Source organism: Gopherus flavomarginatus, chromosome 6 (genome assembly GCF_025201925.1).
Source record: "Gopherus flavomarginatus isolate rGopFla2 chromosome 6, rGopFla2.mat.asm, whole genome shotgun sequence".
NCBI lineage: Eukaryota > Metazoa > Chordata > Testudines > Testudinidae > Gopherus > Gopherus flavomarginatus.
The window spans coordinates 106,912,104-106,926,025 of NC_066622.1; the positions used below are offsets into that span (position 1 = coordinate 106,912,104).

The window sequence follows — 13,922 nt, forward strand, 5'->3', positions numbered from 1 at the left end:
GGTGCAGCAGGGGCTGGCTGTGGGCAGGGCAGGGCTGGTGCAGGGCTGGTTGAGGCAGGGAAGGGGGTGCGGGGCTGGCTGCGGGCAGGGGGTGAGGGGCTGGCTGGATACAGGGGTGTGGGGCTGGCTAGAGACAGGGCAGGGGGTTTGAGGCTGGCTGTGGGCAGGGCAAGGGGTGTGGGGCTGACTGGCGGCAGGGCAGGGGATGAGGGGTTGGCTGCAGTCAGGACAGGGGGTTCAGCTGCCATGGTTGGAGCTGGAGCACAAAGAGCAGCTGCAGAAGGAAGAGCTGTTGGACAGAAGCTTCTGTGAGGAACCGGCTCTGTCCCATGGAGAGGTACCGCTGCGGGATCTGCATTTTAAATAGCAGTGGGGACGCCCCTGCAGCCCCTTGCCCTCTCAGCCTCCTGGGCACTGGCTCTCTGCGGCTCACTCCCTAGGGGCTCAGCCCTGCTCCTCTTGCCCCCAGTCCCTCATTAGGCCTGGGTGCACGGAAAGCATGCAGCATATCTTTGTACTGTGTTAGTGACTCCTGAACTGGTGGGGGCTATGCCTAATTGCTGCCACTATCTCTTTCTTTGCTGGGCAATTAGATGACAATTAACTTGGAATAGCCCAGAGGGGTCAGAGTAGAGAAGGAGGGAGGAGAAACCGTTAGGTTTCAGTTCTGTGCAAAGCCGGTTAACTTTTCTTTTTAGCTGCCTATAAACCTAGTAGAGAAAAGAGTTTCTTCCCCACATCCCCTCCCCCAAAAAATCGGTTATGATTTTAATGGATCCAGAAGCAAAATAATTCTGTAATTAAAAAGACAAGTTTCCTGCTTTCCCTTCCACAAAGATCTATTTCCAACCCAGGTAACTTATTATTTATTATCTGTAGTAACTATGTTCTCACGTTTGAATGATACACTGTAGTGGTGTCGGAGTTCTTTGGAAATCCCTCAGCTCTTTTGTGGTGTTGGGAGTGAATGCTAGACCCTCGGTTAATTACTTTTACCTTACTTCACGTGCCTATCTTTTGGTCATTAATTTTTGAAGTTAAATTAGATTTTCAAAACCCAGCTTTAAAATGATGTTCATGCCGACAATTGCAATTTAATTGTCTAAACGGGGAAATCGATGCCTTGAAATTATGAGATCTAATTTTAAAATTGTTTTAAAAATGTGGCATTATAAAGGGGAAACATTTTAAAAGGTTTATCCATCCCCATTACTGTTACCCAGGATTCTGCTTCAAGCAGTAACACAAGAGGGAGGGGGCAATGGACAGATTAGTGTTCAGTGGTACTTCAAACAAAAAGACATTTACTCTTAAATTATCTCGTTGATGCCTAATTGACGATCTAATAGCATGCATCAAGTACATCAAAACTTCGCTGAATAAGCTTGTTAGTATTTCTAAGGGGGACACTGAACATTCCAAACAGTGATAAGTGGTGCCTGCGGGCGGTCGTGCAGGCATGACTGCGGCAGCTCAGACTCCCTCTCTGTCCCAGCAGCAACGGCTGCTCAACCACTTAAAAAAAAATTTGAGGGCGCTTTTTGGCGCCCTAGGCAACTGCCTAGTCTGCCTAAATGGTTGCACCGGCCCTGGGTCTGTGCCATGTTTCTTAGATGTATAGTACAGAATCTTGCTCAGTGATATTAACCACTAAGCCAATCAGACTTCTTTAGAATGCTAAAGAAAAGAGATTGCACAACAAAACTTTTTAGGACTAAAGGAAGAATTACTGTCTTCCCTGAAATAACTTCTCCCAACACCGTGCTTTCCACTTAGTGTAATTACTGTTTAATTTAATAAAATCTCTGGAACCAAGTCACTTACAACAAATACAATGCAATTTCCATGTAATTATAGAATTCATTGTGCAATTTATTGTGCTTATGTTAAGCAGACATTTATTTCAATAATTTTGGAGGTTATTTTCTCGTATCTGTTTTCCCCATCTCTTTTCAGTGGGATAGCTGGGTTTTTAAATTTTTAGAATTGTTTGAATGCTACATATTTTTATTTGTAATCTACTGAGTTTACATACTTCTAATCCAAGCATATATAATCATGTTCTCCCTCCCCCCGACTGTTTAGAGATTTGGTGCCACTTCACAATGCCTGTTCCTATGGTCATTATGAAGTAACAGAACTTCTAGTAAAGGTTGGTATTTATTTTCATTCCTCTTTCAAACTGGGTCGATTCTTCTATTGTGAATTTTTCCTGGTTTGTGAGTGTCACTTACCTTCTTGTATTTAAAATAATTTCGCTTTCAAGTTACGGAGGTGTCATAATGGCTTGTAAGATTAATGTAGTTCCAGCATTCTAGATGTAAACTAAGATTTAGCAAAGCTTTTTAAAAAATTGTCATCTAAAGAGATGATTTGTAAGCCTTGTTCCAGCCCTGTACAAATTGAGACACCAATCATGCAACTGTTTGCATGCAGGCACAACAGTGCATATCTGTGAAGTCCCATTAAAGCCACTGGGGCGCTGCATTGACGCAACAGTGTGCACGCAAAAATTTGCAGAATTGGGTCTTGAAAAGAGTGAAGTTCATCCGTCTCAGACACAAGTATTACTAATAAATGAAATTACATTGTCAGTTCACTTGCAAAAATATTTGACTTAATGTAAATATTTATCGTTTATAATAGTCTGAGTCTCAAAAATATTCCCTCAGAGCCGAAAACTAGATTTGTTAAAGTAACTATCAATCAGACGGAGATAAAGGGAAGAAAAAAAGAAAAATTGCATAGGAAAAAAGATTAATCTTAACTACTTGTGTATATATATTCTGTATATACTCCAGACTGTAACATTTAAACAATTAGCAATCTTTACAAATTTTATTGTATCTAGAGAATATAAAAATTTAGTGAACTACAATGTTCAGAGATGGCTCAATATCTGCAACAGTTCTGACATTTTGAACTTTTTCCCTCACTTCAGCCACAGATTAGTTTGCAAGGTTATTAAAAACATCCTTTTGGTCTCCATTTCAGTGGTGCAGAGTTGGGGCCTAACTACAGAATCCTTACTGCCCTGTGTGTATTGTCTGCTTGCATGGAAATGTTATCCTTACAAACACACTTTCCCTCCCTGCCATCCTCTTTTTTTACCCTATATTGAATGTTTATAGGCAGTTCCAGTTTCTTCAGTAAAATGAGAGAAGAACGTTCTAGAAGTGCTGGCAAGACACTGCTGCGCATGCATACACAAACCCCCTCTCTTCCAGGAGAAAGCAGAGCATGAAGGGTCCATGAAAAAATTCAAGTTGTAGTTGAGATTGCAAATATTTAACTTTTTCAGGGGTTCTACATTAATTATCAGTCTTCATGGGAAAATGAACAGTACCACCTTCACTCTGACCCTGTGTCATTGCTCACAAATCACTCCCCCCATCCAGACTAGGAGATAAGTGTATTTACTTTCATTGCAATATACTTTCATTGCATCAGTGATTCAAAATATCAGGGGTGGCTGGTATTTACCAGAGGTGGTTTTTACCAGTAAAATTGTGGTTGTATCCACCCCAGGAAAAACTAATTAGTCCCCCTTTAAGGCATTTTCTGTTTTAAAAACTGCTTCATAATTGCACTTAGTTTTAGCTACATATTCAAGTTGCGGTTAATAAGGTAGGGTTGTACAAATGAGAAATAAAATTGCAGTAGGTGTAATGTAATTATAATACTGAACATTGAGATGTCTGCATTTTGGTTTGCTGTTTTCTCAAGGAATCTATACGTGTCATGATTCATATTTCAGTTTTCAATGTTATATAAACATTGAAAACATTTGATTATATAAAATGACATTAATGCAGAGTTGTAGGCTTGAAACATTAAGCAATCAGAAGCATGCAGAATTGCAGACTACCAATCCAAGTCCATTTGACCATGCTGCATTCTGTATCAGAAGACCAACTTTGATGTAGTGGATAGATGGAGCCTATTCCTCAATTTTGAATGGATGTATCAAAGTTTGAAAAGATTTGTTCTGTGCTTGCTGAAACTTGCTGGACGCTGATGCACGTTATTTTTCTGAGTTTAAATTAGGTTTAAGATAGTATTTACCAGTGCTCTGTCCTACACCATTTTCCCCCAGGAAATAATCAGCCTTGACAAAACTTGAAGTGGTTTAACTGGATTATCTTACTCTTGTTGTTAGGTTTATTGTCTGCTGCTAAATTGTAAACTGAAACATTTAAACTGCATTCAGTAGTTCAAAATACACTTAAGCAGCTGTGCACCTGTGTTTACATTATAGAAGACCGTTCTTGCCGCCTTTAAGAACGTAACTAGACCACTAGGAAAAGATATAGGTTTCCACACCTTTTCTGGCATACACCATTTGGTGTATCAAGTGTGTTGTTGTACTGTGAGACTTAACATGGATGCTTATATCTGGGTGTACAAACCTTTAAAGAACCAAACCAGTACTTAGGGTCATACCAGATGGTGGTGGTAATGCTTACATAATACAGTAGAACCTCAGAGTTACAAACACCAGAGTTATGAACTGACCAGTCAACCACACACCTAATTTAGAACTGAAACTATGCAATCAGGCAGCAGCAGAGACTAAAAAAAAGCAAATACAGTACAGTACTGTTTTAAATGTAAACTACTAAAAATAATAAAGGGAAAGTAGCATTTTTCTTCTTCATAATAAAGTTTCAAAGCTTTGTGAAGTCAGTGTTCAATTGTAAACTTTTGAAAGAACAACTATAAAGTTTTATTCGAAGTTACAAATATTTCAGTTACAAACAGCCTCCATTCTCAAGGCGTTTGTAACTGAGGTTCTACTGTATATAGTGTTGCAATAAACTTTTTATGTAACAAAATGTTAATTTTTAAAAAAGTGACTCTTAGAGTAAATAGAAGTTGCCTTGAAGCAACTGAGTTTCTAAACATTTTCTTGTGTTCGCAGACTGATTTATCATTTTGTCAAAAACTGTCAACTTCGTCTTGGCAAATGGTAGCTCTTACTTAGGCTAAGGAACCATTCAGTTATGTAGAGAATAATGATGGAAGGATGATAATATAGTTGCGTTCACAGTGAGAGGAAGGATGATCCAGTGGCTAGAGAGCTAGCCTAGAGTTCATGAGATCTAGACTCAATTCTCTGCTCTGATACTGGCTTTCTTTGTGACCTTGGGCACATCACTTAGGGCTTGTCTACACTTAAAATGCTACTGCGGCACAGTTCCGCCACTGCAGCGCTTCAGTGTAGAGCAGGGGTAGGCAACCTTCGGCATGCGGCCCATCAGGCTTATCCGCTGGCAGGCCGCGAGACATTGTGTTTAGGTTGACCATCCGCAAGCACGGCCCCCTGCAGCTCCTACTCAGATAGGTTTGCCGTTCCCAGCCACTGGGAGCTGTGGGGGACCGTGCCTGCAGACAGTCAATCTAAACACATCTCACAGTCCGCCAGCGAATTACTTTAATGAGGCGCGTGCTGAAGTTTGCCGACACCTGGTGTAGACGCTACCTATGCCAACTGGAGGGGTTCTGTTGTCGTAAGTAATTCACCTCCCCAAGGCTTGGAATTCTTCAGTCTACCAAGTGCTGTCTGCACTAAGACTTAGGTCCTCCTAACTGTGCCACTCAGGTTTGGATTTTTCACACCCCTTAGTGATGTCATTGTGCTGACCTAATTTTCTACAGTAGACTAGGCCTTTAGTTTCTTTCTGTCTCACGTCCCTATCTATAAAATGGGGATAGTAATAGTGCCCTACCTCATAAGTGTGTTGTAAGGATAAATTCTTTACAGATTATGAGGCACTCTGATGGTATGGGTAATGGGGGCAGTATAAGGACTTACAATAGATATTTCTGGAAAAATATCTTGGAAACTGTGTGTTATAAACTGTAGTTATATATTTATCTTGCTGTCTGCTTTGTTGCAATTTATTATTGCAGTTTTTCTCTAATAGTCTGCTTTGTTTTTGTAACTTTCCCAGCATGGAGCATGTGTGAATGCTATGGATCTATGGCAGTTCACTCCTCTGCATGAAGCAGCTTCTAAGAACAGGGTGGAAGTGTGTTCTCTCTTGCTAAGTTATGGTGCTGATCCAACACTGTTGAACTGTCACAATAAAAGCACCATTGATTTAGCCCCAACACCTCAATTAAAAGAACGATTGGCATGTGAGTATAAAGTGAATGTGAAACTGAATAGGATAGTTGTCATTTTGTAGCTCATCTCTAATTTTGATCAGTTGTTTTTCTTTGTAATATGTGCCCTAAGTTTCATAAACAGTATCACACTGATATCAAGTTTGGGAGAAAGTGTTTACATTTTGCAAACAGTTGTGTAATGCTTGCCTGAAGATTATATTATCCTAAAACATGAAATAGTCTCAAATATATACAACTAACAGGACCTTTTGAACCTAGATTTAAAAACTGATTTTAGTTATTATTCAACAGTCTTGTAGCTGTAATGACTTGTGTAGATTTTTTCTTTCCTGGAATCTTGTTTCTTCCTGCTGCTTCCCCACTTCTCTCTATGATCTTTCAAAAAATGTATTCACAGCAACACCATTTTTCTCTTCAGCAAAGATCATTTGAACAACAACAAAAAAACCATCATAATTACTTAGAACTCTGAATAGAGATTAAATATTGTCACTTTCTCTAAACTTCTGAAGTGGAGAATTAAGACATGAGTTCTGTCTGGCATAGCTAAGGAATCCTCATGCTCAGCCTGTGCATGGACAAAGTAGTAATTTTCTGGAGTTTTGGGCTACATCCATATAATGAGCCTGTTTACAGTAAATTACTAGAAATGGCTTTCCAAGTTCTCTCCCATGCACTGAAAGGAGCATTTCCCTACTGGAAGCAAACAATCCCTTTAATACTTTCCGGACTTATTAAGAGTATAATCTTTCTTTTCTAGATGAATTCAAAGGTCACTCCTTGCTGCAGGCGGCCAGAGAATCAGATGTAGCTCGCATCAAAAAATATCTTTCTTTGGAAACAGTGAATTTCAAGCATCCTCAAACTCATGAAACAGCACTGGTAATATTTCAGATCTATTAGTGATTTAAGATGTGTGATGGCTAAACTAAATATGTTGGGCAATGTTTTAAAACAGACAAATTCCAATTTCTGAGAACCTGACTTTGATAAAGACTGGCAAGTCAACTCTAGTGTATAATAAGTTATTAAGATAACACATGTAGAGTATCCTTTGTAATTTAAACTTTTCACATTCCTGTCGAGTCTTGCTGGATAGTTCTCTGCTGCCATATCAGTGAAAGGTTGTACCCAATTTGTCTATTTTCTCTAGGTCGTTTCTACCACTGTGTGTCATCTTTCTCAATCCACTGAATACTTGAGTTTCTACGTTTTCTTCTACATATATTAGCTTATTTTTTTCAGGTTGAACCACACTTACTGTCTGCTCCTATTTCTAATCTCTTCTAATGGCTTTTGTAGTTCTATCCTTGTAGGTGTTTGTTTCACTTTTCAGTGTAATTTCATATGCATGTTTCATCAGTGAATTGAAAGAATTAAGATAAGCCCAGTCTAATGCCAACTGCTGCAGTAGGCAGCTTTCTCTCTGCCTCTATTCCTGACACAGCCATTTATCCTAATTTTTTTTTGCTTAGAATCCAGCCAGTTTTCAATCCATATGAAAAGTATTTGGCGCCTTCATCTAGTAATTTTAGTAATTGTTAAAATAAGCCAGATTTTTGTGGCTTGATCATTACAAACTCATGCTTGATTCCCACTCTCTTGCTCTTGATTACTTTATTCTGATAGTTGTTATATGTTGAGGGAGATAGAGAGGAAATGGCAAACAAAATAAAAGGAAAGAGAGAGGAAGAAAGAACAGAAAATGGTATTGTGTAATATCCTTTATATGGCCTATGGTACAAAATTCGCAGCCATGAAAAATGCATCATGGACCATGAAATCTGGTCTTTTGTGTGCTTTAACCCTATACTATACAGATTTCACGGGGTAGATGAATGTTTCTCAAAGGGGTCCTGGCCTAAAAAGGGTTGGGGGTGGGGTGTCACATGCTTATTTTAGGGGGGGTCGTGGTATTGCCACCCTTCTGCACTGCCTTTAGCACTGGGTGGCTTGAGGGCGGTGGCTGTTGGCCTGGCACCCAGCTCTGAACATAGCGCCCCACCAGCAGCAGTGCAGAAGTAAGGGTGACAATACCATACGATGCTACCCTTACTTCTGCACTTCTGCCTTCACAGGTGGGCGGCCAGAGAGTGTGGCTGCTGACCTAGGGCCTAGCTCTGCACGCAGCAGCTTAGAAGTAAGGGTGGCAATACGGTCCCATGCCATCCTTACTTCTGCACTGCTGCTGGCAGTGGCTCTGCCTTCAGAGTGGGGCTCCTGGCCAGCAGCCATCACGCTCTAGCCGCCCAGCTCTGAAGGCAGTGCTGCTGCCAGAAGAAGTAAGGGTAGCAGTAACTCAGACTCGCACAGTAGCCTTTTGACCCCCACACAGCTCCTTTTTGTGGGGACCATTACAAGTACAACCTTATGAAATTTCAGATATTAATATCTGAAATCAAGAAATTCATGATTTTTAAAATGGTCTGACCAGAAATTTGAAATTTAGTAGGGCCCTGGGTATTGACCTAGTTACAGTTCCTGAAAAGAGTTTTTTCCAGAAATACTGGATTACCTGGTCCAGAGTCAGCCAGTGTAACTCCCTTGCCTTTTTCTTATTCCAGGGATGAATTTAGTCTAGTAAAACTATGCAAATATAAGAGCCTGAAACTAGATTTCCTAATATAGTTATATAAATAATAATTAAATACATTTTGTTGCTAGCTATTTGAGTAGTTCTATAAGTTCAACCTCCAAACCTAAAACTACTCTTACTGTACTGAATAAATGGGTAAAATCCTGGCTCAGTTGAAGGCAAAACACTCATTGACTTCACTGGGGCCAGGGTTTCATCCAATATATAAAAATTATTGATCCATCTCTGTAATTAACATAGACCTCAAGATTCTCGAAGTCCTAGGTACTGTTATACCAAACTTTGTCCGCCTCAGTTAAGTAAGCTATACTGAGAATCTTCTCCCATACACTAATATTAGAATTTTTAGTTTGTTTTTCTTTGGCTTGGTATCAACCTTGGTATCCTTTTTATGGGTTATCAATCAGACATACAAACATAGCTTGTTGATAGTTATAGACCACACACCTAAACCCCCTTTGGTAGTTGTAATTTTCTATTCTGGATCTGTTAAGATGGAGACAGACCAGCTTGTGGTTAATTGGACAGGTGGTCTAAAGGTAAGATGTAGGGTGAAAAGTCCAGAAATCTTTGTTCTATTACCTCTGGTCCAGATGCCCATGTGACATTAAGCAAGTCACTTAATCACTCTTTGCCTATTTCCTCATCTGTAAAATGGAGATATTTGCTTTACCATTAATATTGAGACTAAGGCCCAGATATTTAGACATTGCTGCGCTCAGCATTGCAGCACCTAAGTCTCATGTTCAAAAGGGATTTAGGTATCAGAGGGGTAGCCGTGTTAGTCTGGATCTGTAAAAGCACCTTGTAGACTAACAGAAGTATTGGAGCATGAGCTTTCATGGGCGAATACCCACTTCGTCAGGTGCCTGTAGTGGCCACTACATGCGTGTAACGAAGTGGATATTCACCCACGAAAGCTCATGCTCCAATACTTCTGTTAGTCTGTAAGACTGTTTGCTGCCCTCAAAAGGGATTTAGTCACTTAAGAGCCAAAATCTCTTTGGCTATCAGTAGGTTTTTGGCTCCTAAATCTCTTTTGAAGATGAGAATTAGGCTCATAGATCAATTAGGTGTTGCAACTCTGAACACAGTAACACCTGAATGACTTTAAAAATCTGGGCCTAGCCTCCCTGTTTTAAAGCACTTTGAGATCAGTTTAATTTAAGTGCTCATATACCTTTCATGTATTTGTGCCATTTCTAGAACCTATGCCTCTAGTTATTAATATATTAATTATTAAATCCCTCACTACATACGCTTAAAAGTACTGAAGTCTGCTCTGTGGTTGAAGTAATCAGTAGAACTGTTCTGCAAGCTAATCTAAGCATAAAAGGACAATTGTATAATAATAATTGTTCTATTTTTGCAGCAACATCCCCAATGTACAGTGACAGTCTTCATCAGCCATTTAGTTGGACAGAAATCATGGCATTGTAATAGGACATTGTTACAGGATAATGTCTCCCACTTTAAAAGCGTTTCTCCTGAACTCATGTATCAACAGTAGATTTACAGTATCACGTGTTTTCCACTGGTGAGAGAGGACTCTACCCTTAAGATATTTTCTCTTCTCACCTATATCTTCTTGTTGCCAGTTTGTCTAACTGCAGTTGTATTAAGCTAACAGAGGAATATTGAACATGTTATCTACCTATTTTTCAGTTTACTGGTTCTGTGTTCATTAATTTCTCCAACATTATAATATTATACTGGAAGTCAGAGTAAATAGTCCCTTCTGGCCTTAGAATCTGCAACTTAATGTTAGAAATTTACTTAAATGCTGTGTTGGAAAATCGTGGTACAAATCCACATGTAGGTCCCATTGAAATTAATAAGACTGTGCATGGGTCTGTTCTAGCAATGCCTGACACAGGATCTTGCTTTAGTTTGCTGTTCATTAGCAACTAATAAAATGCTGTATATAACAAGAGCATTATTAATGCTGCAATTTTGAAATACTTAGCACTGTGCTGCTGCATCTCCGTATCCCAAGAGAAAGCAAGTCTGTGAATTACTTCTGAGAAAAGGAGCCAACATCAATGAAAAGACAAAAGAGTGAGTGCTACTGATGGATGCTATTCATTGTTCAGGATAATTTTATAGCATACAACTTAATTGTAATATTTATTTTTTAATAAAGCTTCTTGACACCTCTCCATGTGGCATCAGAAAAAGCTCATAATGATGTTGTTGAAGTTGTTGTGAAGCATGAAGCTAAGGTATGAATTACTTCCTGTATTTCTTTGGCTAGAATTATCTATAAGATGTAACATTGCAGCACAAAGTTGACAGAAAGACTGCTGTTGTAAATTCAGCATTGTGCATAGAATTAGTTTTTGTAAGTCTACATGTTTACATATGCAAGACAGAGAGATGATACACACAGTTGTATAAAATTACGTATATAGACGTCATACATTTGTACAGTTTTAAAAGACACAAAAACCTGTAGTTTTACTACTACTACTATCACTAATTATGGAAAAAAGCTTAATTACAAGCTATAGAATTGTGAAGGTGTTTTACAAAAACACAACAAAAAGAGGAGGTGTCAAATAAACTAGTTAGAAGAATAGTATGTAGAAGCTCTGGGGCTTAAATTTGAAAAGATAAAATGGAGAAAAATTTAAATGGTGTCACTGGCAATAAAATTAAGATCAAGTCAAGATGTTGCACAGCTGCTATAATGCACTGCATTTTGGTCAAGTTTTCACATAGAGAAAGTATGGAAATAGGGTGTGCCACTTACTGTAATCACATTGAACAAGACAGCTAAAATAAAGACTCGAGGATTCTGATTTTTGGAACTTGATTATAGGCTGACTGCTGTAGGACTTCTGACATGGCTATTGAGAGAAGTCTAGAGAAGAATAGAAAGCTACTTGTTGTAGGGTCGAGTTACTGAATTTCTTAATTAGTTATTAGAAAAATCCAGAGGTTCTCAAATCAGAATGGCCAATATTAGCTGATGTAGACAAAGCTGTTCTTTACATCTTATTTAGTTATTAAACAGTGACCTGAGGGTGGGGATAATATATAAGATCATAAATGAGACCCAGGCTCCTCCCGCCCCAAGCTCTGGCTGTAACTCTCACAAGCAGTAGCTTTAATTGTCATTGTTAATTATTTGTCACAAATGTCTTTGAAATTGGCTTTTGTTTCCTCAGTAAAAGTAGTTTAAAAGTGGAACCAACTTTCAAAATTTACAGAATCTTAGAAGATTAGGGTTGGAAGAGACCTCAGGAGGTCATCCAGTCCAACCTCTGCTCAAAGCAGGACCAACTCCAACTAAATCATCCCAGCTAGGTCTTTGTCAAGCTAGGCCTTAAAAACCTCTTAACGATGGAGATTCCACCACCTCCCTTGGTAAGCCATTCCAGTGCTTCACCACCCTCCTAGTGAAATAGTTTTTCCTAATATCCAACCTAGACCTTCCCCACTGCAACTTAAGACCATTGCTCCTTGTTCCATCATCTTCCACCACTGAGAACAGCCTAGCTCCATCCTCTTTGGAACCCCTCTTCAGGTAGTTGAAGGCTGCTATCAAATCCCCCTCACTCTTCTCTTCTGCAGACTAAATAAGCCCAGTCCCCTCAGCGTCTCCTCATAATTCATGTGCCCCAGCCGCGTAATCATTTTCGTTGCCCTCTGCTGTACTCTCCAATTTGTCCACATCCTTTCTGTAGTGGGGGACCCAAAATGGGACGCAGTACTCCAGATGTGCCCCCCCCCAGTGCCAAATAGGGGGAAATAATCACTTCCCTCGATCTGCTGGCAATGCTCCTATAATGCAGCCCAATATGCGGTTAAATTCCTTAAACTTCAGTAACGTACTGAATATTTCCCTATATGCAGAGTAATAGGAATGTATTACTGAAGTTAAGAATTTTCACAATTTCCTTTTTCAGGTCATTTCTAATGCATTCTAGGTCATATTTTAGTGGTCTAACATAGCTTCAGCCTTACTGAACTTGTATTAATAAAGCAGTAAGATTTTCGTTTTGAAGCTGTGGTACTTGCCAAGAGTTGTTAAGTGCTGAACTTCAGAGAAAAATGCATCCTCTTCTAGCCTAGATGCCGTGTTCAAGAGCAGACTAGATTTTGTGTTCCTTTTTTAATTCTTAGCGTTACCATTGTCAGTTAAATGAACTATTTGCCATGTGGAGTGGGAATTGCTAAGCCATCTTCCCTAATAACTCTCAACTCACCATGTTTATTCCTCCCTAGCACTTCACAGAGCACTCTCTGGGTGGCTTCCCTACCCGGCAGTGGTGTGTCATATTGAGGCCTCTAGCTATAGGGCAAACAGGTGAAGAGTGGGTCCCCCTTTATGGTGGACAGGGTAGTCATTCAGGGAATGTGTGCCTTTTGTATCTTGAGGTTGTCTGGTCTACTTTGGCTGATATGAAAGGGAAGCCTGTTTTCCTTCCCTTTCATGATGTTGGTTGAAGCAGAGCTCCAGACTCCTCCCTGGTACTGGCTCTTTAAACTCCATGTTGAAGTTAAGGGTATGTCTGTACAGCAGCGTAAGCCATGGGTTAGTGGAACTAGAGTCAGCTGACCCATGTCAGCAGAGGGTGAAAGTAACTTAAAGGACTTACTGTACTCCAGAGCCCTTAGCAGGGGGCGTGGCCTCTACCGGAAGAGGCAGAGGCTTTAAATCCCCAGGCGTTTTAAATCAGGATTTAAATGGGCTAGTGCTGTGGTAGCAGCAGCTGGGAGCCCTGGGGGTGATTTAAAGGGCTCCAGCTGCTGCTACCACAGCAGAGCCCCAGCCACTTTAAATCACCATTGGAGGGGACCCCGGTCTCTGGCGGAGCTTTAAAGGTCCTGGGGCTCTGCTACCCCAGAGTTCCAGCAGCGGGGCTCTGGTGGTGATTTAAAGGGCCCCAGAGGGTTGAGGCAGTGGGAGCTCTGAGCACTGCCCCGGGGTAGCAGCAGCAGCCAGGGGCTCGGGCGGTGATTTAAAGGGCCCAGGGCTCCAGCTGCCGATACCACCCTGGACCCTTTAAATCGTCCCCAGAGCCCTGCTGCTGGAGCCCTGCAACACCCCCCTACACCCTAGTATGGCACCTGAGGTGGCCGCCTCAGTTCGCCTCATGGTAAGGCCAGCCCTGTACCTTTGCATGGAAATGAGTTACAAACTTTTTTTTAAAGTGAAAATCAGGATTCTCCTTCGCAGGTCCAGGGG

The 13,922-nt window shown here is 40.5% G+C and overlaps 1 protein-coding gene across 5 annotated transcripts in view; it reads left to right on the forward strand.

Annotated features, from left to right (window-relative positions):
• Positions 1 to 13,922, forward strand: part of TNKS2 (tankyrase 2) — a 56,927-nt gene that overhangs the window by 15,663 nt on the left and 27,342 nt on the right. For all 5 annotated transcript variants that reach the window (XM_050959297.1, XM_050959296.1, XM_050959301.1 and 2 more), the window contains exons 7-11: positions 2,086 to 2,152; positions 5,955 to 6,141; positions 6,893 to 7,014; positions 10,695 to 10,786; positions 10,872 to 10,950. In XM_050959297.1, coding sequence (XP_050815254.1) covers positions 2,086 to 2,152; positions 5,955 to 6,141; positions 6,893 to 7,014; positions 10,695 to 10,786; positions 10,872 to 10,950 — 547 coding nt within the window. The remainder of the gene's footprint in view (positions 1 to 2,085; positions 2,153 to 5,954; positions 6,142 to 6,892; positions 7,015 to 10,694; positions 10,787 to 10,871; positions 10,951 to 13,922) is intronic.